The following is a 6,000-nucleotide window of genomic DNA, read 5'->3' on the forward strand; positions in this document are numbered from 1 at the left end:
AATATAAGGTGGTTAAAAAGGAAAAAATAACAATTATAATATCTGATTAAATAATAATAGGGGTAGATACTACCTTAAATTACAAAGCCAGCTTCCAATAAAAAATGTATTATTTTTTTTATAACTGTATCGACTTGGGTGTTGAGAATAGAAGGAAGAGTGGGAGGAATGTTGAAGAACTTAATATAATTAATCAAGGATGTACGCTTAGAATACAATGAAGGACAGTCAAATAGTAAATGGGAGATGTCGCAAATGCTTTCGGTTAAGTGTAGTGTACAGAGGGGAGAGTCATTTAGGCCAAGTTTGTATGCATGATCTGGAAGAAGTGAATGGCCCACGCGAAGTCGGTTAAAACGAACAATGATAGACCTTGGAAGGTCTAAGTTGTAGAACCAAGTTTTTTTATTAGTGATACTGGGGACAATTGATTTATACCTAGAAGCAAAATGAGCAGGCAGGTTATTCCAGTGATTGGACCAGAGGCTGATAATATGACAACGCAATAAAGGGGAAAAATCGGTCCAAGGCAATTGCGCAAGGGGAGGAAGGATAGTATATGATGCAACTTTGGCGAGCCCGTCAGCCGTTTCGTTCCCATGTATGCCGATGTGGCTAGGGATCCATAAAAATTGAATATGATGATTGGACTGCTCAAGAGTGTATATATATGATTTAATTAGAAAAACAAGAGGGGATAATTTGGAATTAAATGGATTAGATGTAAGAGATTGTAAGCAGGACATTGAATCAGAAGCAATTAAATATCTATTAGGGGCTAAATCAGAAATGAAAAGAAGAGCTTCGAGGATAGCGTAACATTCAGCAGTGAAGGAAGAGGACGAAGGAGGGAGATTGTTAGAGAATGAAATATGAAGTTCGGGAATATAGAAGGCATAGCCGGCTGATAAAGGAGACACTGAACCATCGGTGTATATGATGGTGAAGTTGGGGTAATTAAGATTGAGGAAATTGGAAAAAAGTTTATTAACAAAAGAAGGAGACATAGATTTAAGTTCCACGAGTGAAAAATTAGAAAAATTGTCAATTTGGACTGGAGGGGTATAAAGGAGAGAGTCAAAAGGTTGCTCATAGAGTGGAAGTTTATAAGAGTTTAAGACAAATTGGTGAAAGTTGGAGAGAGAGTTTGCAGCAATTGATAGAACCGGCATTGACTTGGGTGTATAACGCCAAGTGATATATAGAGAATAGAAGATATCGAATATAATGTGGTTGGAATGAGCTAAAGATTTTAAAATGAATTTACCTGCAAGCCATCGGCATCTAATATTAAAAGGAGGACAGAAGGTTTCAACTTCTATCGCTGGACCAGGGGTAGACCTAACATATCCCATTATAGTTCTAAGACAAGACGATTGGAGCATATTAATTTTTTTCCAGTTGGAGTAGGCGGCCGAGCCGAAAAGAAAACAACCATAGTCCAATTTAGAACGTATGATAGAGCGATAGATGGATAGCAAGCTAGAAGGTTGGGATCCCCACCAGGTATTAGATACAGCCCTGAGGAAGTTTGACCAACGGGATGTGAAGAGAGAGAGTGAAGATATGTGAGGTATCCAACGCAGTTTGGTGTCAAGGGTAATGCCTAAATAGGTTACGGTTGTAGCAAAAGGAATGAGGTAATTGTCTAGGTATGTGTTATGTGGATCAAAATATCCGCGCCGAGTAAAAATAACCGATTTACATTTCTCAGGAGCGATTTCCAGAGATACACCAGATAAAATGGTTTTTAGATCTTGAAGAGCAGCATTTAATCGTTCTATGGCGAGAGGTAGAGATTTACTAGAGGAAAAGATGACCATATCATCTGCGTAGATAAGGCAGTTGTGCCCAGACCTTGAGAGATTTTTAGCAACAAGGCTCATGTATATATTAAAAAGAAGAGGACTGAGGCAACTTCCTTGTGGGAGACCTGTGAATGTAGAACGAGAACAAGAAGAACCAAATGAAGAAGAGAAAACGAGATTCCTTTTATTGAAAAGGGAGAGTAATATATTGCCGAATTCCGGAGGGGCATTTAAAGAGATAATATAATCAACGAGAATATGTATATTAACAGAGTCAAACGCGCCCCGTATGTCTATGAAAGTGGCAACAAAATATTCTTTATTATTGAAGGAATGATAGATGTTACCAATGAAAGTTGAGAGGCATTCTATGGTACCCATGCCTTTCCTAAATGCGAAAAGATTAGGGGGCAGTATAGAATTTGATTCGAGCCACCAATCAAGTCTTGTTTTGAGCATATGCTCAAAAACTTTGCATAGAGAAGAGGATAGTGAAATAGGACGGAAAGATGTATTTGAATTCGATTTAGGTATCGGAATGACTCTGTAGAAACTCCATGATGTAGGGAACAGCTGAGTGACTAGCAATTTATTGAATATATCAAGAAGAGAGGCTAACGCAATATCAGGAAGTTGTTTTAGCAGTGCGGGCGAAATGTTGTCGAGTCCCGGGGCAATGGATTTCCGTGAAAATATAGCAAACTTTAATTCGGAGATTGTAAATTTGTTAGAAAGAACGTGAGGATGTGACGTATGGGGGTAGTAAGGAGGACTAGCTTCTAATTCGGAGGGAGCGTAACTCTGAGCAATTTTAGCGCAAAATGCGTCGAACCAATCATCGTTATCAGGGCGTTTGGTGGGAGTAACACAATTTTTAAATCTTCTAGCTGTGGCCCAAAGATATTGAACTGAACAGGAGGGGTTTAAATTGGAACAAAACATTTTCCAGCTATTTCTTTTTGCATTTTTAAGAAGACGAGTGGTGTGTGCACAAACGTTGCGGTATTTGAGAAGATCAGATAAACTGCCAGAGCGACGAAAATTTTTAAAGTGTAAGGATCTAGTTTTGACGGCCTCCGAACAAGATGGGTTCCACCACAGGGGAGAGGATGTATGTGATTTATGATTGGTTTTTTTAACTGGTATAGCCAAATTAGCGGCGTTTAATATAATTTCTGTAAAGATGTTGTAAGAATTAATTAAGGCAGAGTCCTCGGCAGCCGAGGAGATTGCGTCATGGATATTGAGTCTAAAAGAAGACCAATTAGCCTTGTTGAAGTTATAGGGTGTGTGTTTAGAGAGAATGTTATTGGGTTGATGGTGAGATCGGGAAAAATTTGAGAGACACCCGTTCGTAGCTGAAATTATAATAGGTATGTGGTCACTACCGTGAGGCTCACCCAGAGTGTGCCAGGATAAGTTCCAATATAGGTTTGGGGAGCAAAAAGATAAATCAAGAGCAGAGTTCGTAGAATTAAGCCGACCAATGTGAGTAGGACTGCCATCATTGAGTATACAAAGGCCGAGAGAATCTATTGTATTGTAAATAATGTTTCCACGGGGAGACGAAGAATCGGAGCCCCAGGCCGGATGAAAGGAATTAAAATCGCCGCAGAGAATAGAATTACAGGAAATCAGGCTAAACAGAGATTGCCAAACGATAACAGGTATGTTGGAACTACTAGGGATGTAGCAGGACCATATCTCTAGGGGAGGAGAAGAATCTGATACAATCTCAACGCCTATAATATCCATTTTGTGGTTTATAAGATTGTTCCTAATATTGTTATCTATAGGAATTGGTCTAGATTTCAGAGAATGATGGATTGCTACAGCCACGCCACCAAACCCATCAGGTCTATCAGATCTGTAAATTCTAAAAAAAGATATATTAATAGAACGGGAGGGATTGAGCCAGGTTTCGGAAAGTATAGCAATAGAGCACCTATGTGTATGAAGGAGGTGCATAAGAGACGGGAGACGTGCTGAAAGACTTCTAACATTCCACTGTAAGATATTCAAGTTGTTGCTAAAAGAGTTATTAATCATGTTGAGAGACATATGAGTTGTATATAGATATTTGTGAGTCTAGAGTAATAATATGTTAGAGTAGTTAAATATTCTAGGTACTTACGTTTAGGATAAATGTTTAACATTAGGTATAGCTAGTAAGGAAGTTAGAGAAGACTCAATTAGTGATTGAAGGGAAGAGGAGGAGAAAGGAGAGGATAAGGAGGGGGAGTTGATTAAAGTTTCGGATAATTTTATGGATAATGTATGTACCCAAGAAAGATCATTTAGATTATTCACTATCGGGTTGTGTTGGTTAGAGATATTATTTAAATAACTGCCATTAGGAGGAGAATATGATGAAACAACGGGTAGGACAACTCTATTATTATTCGACATATTAAGAGGTATTCTTTTGTTTTTTTTAGAATTAAAAAAATGATGACTTTCATTTAAAATAGGAAAGTTCTCCTCATTAAGAGGGCTATCAGTATTTAAATTATTAGATTTTGGAAGCTGGCTATTTACAATATCAGAGTATTTAAAAGCAGACGTACAATATTTATTTTTCTTAAAATCTAAGGCGTCTTTGTAAGAGAGGTTCTCTGTAGCCATGATTCTCTTGATGTCCTTTTGAACAGACCATTCCTGGCAACTACGATCAGTGGCAACATGAGGAAGTTTGCAGAAGAGGCATAAGGGGTCCGTGGCGTGGACGGTCGGGTATTCTGTGATAGAATGTTTGGAGCCACCACAGTGACCGCATCTTGGATCACTGCGACAGAATTTTTGCGTGTGTCCGTAACGTAGACAGCGATTACATTGTACCGGAGAACGGATGCTGGGATTTACGTCAAAAATCATATTGTAGATCGAAATGTGTTGAGGTAATTTAGGAGACAAAAATTTAAGTTCAACGATGCGTGTAGCTACGATATTGCCATCCTTTTTAATAGAAATGCGTTTGAAGCTTACAATTGGAAAACTTGATTGAACTCCATCCCGAAAATCGTCCTCGGAGACGTCAGGATCAAGTTTTATTATACCAAAAGAATAGATAAGGTTCGATGGGATACTCGCTGTAAAACCATGTTCGTTTAAAGTCTCGGAGATCAAACAAAGATTTCCATTCAAAATCGAATCAAAGCTAATTTTGATTTTTTTTGAGCCGGCAGGCTTGATATTGGTTATACCGGTGAAATTAGTAGAAAAAAATTTTGCTGCCTTTATTGGGTGCCAATTCCCCAAGTTTTTATTTAAATCAATGCATTCAACTAGTATCATGATGGGGCCAATATAGTCAGAAGGGAAGGTCTGTTGTGAGCGTTGAGACAACATAGTTATATCATTGGAAATAACATTGGAGTGTATAGAAGCGGTTGCAGGTGTAGAGTTTATTTCAGGTACTAAAAACGATGTAGGGTCATTAGCATTATCAATAGATAAACCGTCATTAGTGACCGGGTCTATCGACAGATTGTTGTCAATAGGTGCGGAGTCCATATAATTGAAGGTCGAAGGCGACGTATTTAGAACCGGAGTGTTTTCCATAATATGTTGAAGTCCGGGAGACGTGGGTGTAAGTAAATTAGAATTCGACTTACGTGAATTTTTTTTTGAAACGACGAGAGTGTAGTTAGAATCCGAGGAACGATTGGTAGGCAGCGTAGGTCTTATTTTGTTCGGGGCGGGTGATTTGTTCGCACGAGAGTCGCCGCCCGAAGACGACGACATAATTAGTAATAAACCGCGCTAACGATATATACAAAACAATAACGGTAACTGCGATAAGAGTAAGCGGAAAGCAAAACCGAACACTATGACTGCAGAAACGCGACTGATCATCATTACTCATAAATCAATATTTGTTTGAAGTTATACCTTATGAATTGAAATGTGAGATGATTGTTTTGAAAAATATGATGAAATGAGTTACTATAATATATCTAAAGATACAGTTCCAAATCTTTTTGAAATGATTCAATTGGCTTTCACTCTTCAGGTCAATTCCGTCTACTTGCAACGGCCATTTTCTGCAATGAGAAGAAATAACAATTACCTCAAATCTACTATTATGTCAAAGGAACGGTTTTCGAAATAAGCAATACTTCATATTGATAGAGATGTTATATTGTTGACAACGAAATTATTTTAAATAGAAAAATAAGAATATAAAATGTAA

At 38.0% G+C, this 6,000-nt stretch overlaps 1 protein-coding gene across 1 annotated transcript; it reads right to left on the reverse strand.

The window, feature by feature from the left end:
- Positions 1-3,936: 3,936 nt before the first annotated feature.
- Positions 3,937-5,559, reverse strand: LOC149059248 (uncharacterized). Its single transcript, XM_089215663.1, has one exon. The coding sequence runs from the start codon at positions 5,550-5,552 to the stop codon at positions 3,945-3,947; it is 1,608 nt and encodes a 535-aa protein (XP_089071789.1). The 5' UTR covers positions 5,553-5,559; the 3' UTR covers positions 3,937-3,944.
- Positions 5,560-6,000: the final 441 nt, after the last annotated feature.

This window comes from Diuraphis noxia, unplaced genomic scaffold (genome assembly GCF_037042655.1).
Source record: "Diuraphis noxia isolate RWA-SAM2 unplaced genomic scaffold, SU_Dnox_SAM2 contig0001, whole genome shotgun sequence".
Taxonomy (NCBI): domain Eukaryota; kingdom Metazoa; phylum Arthropoda; class Insecta; order Hemiptera; family Aphididae; genus Diuraphis; species Diuraphis noxia.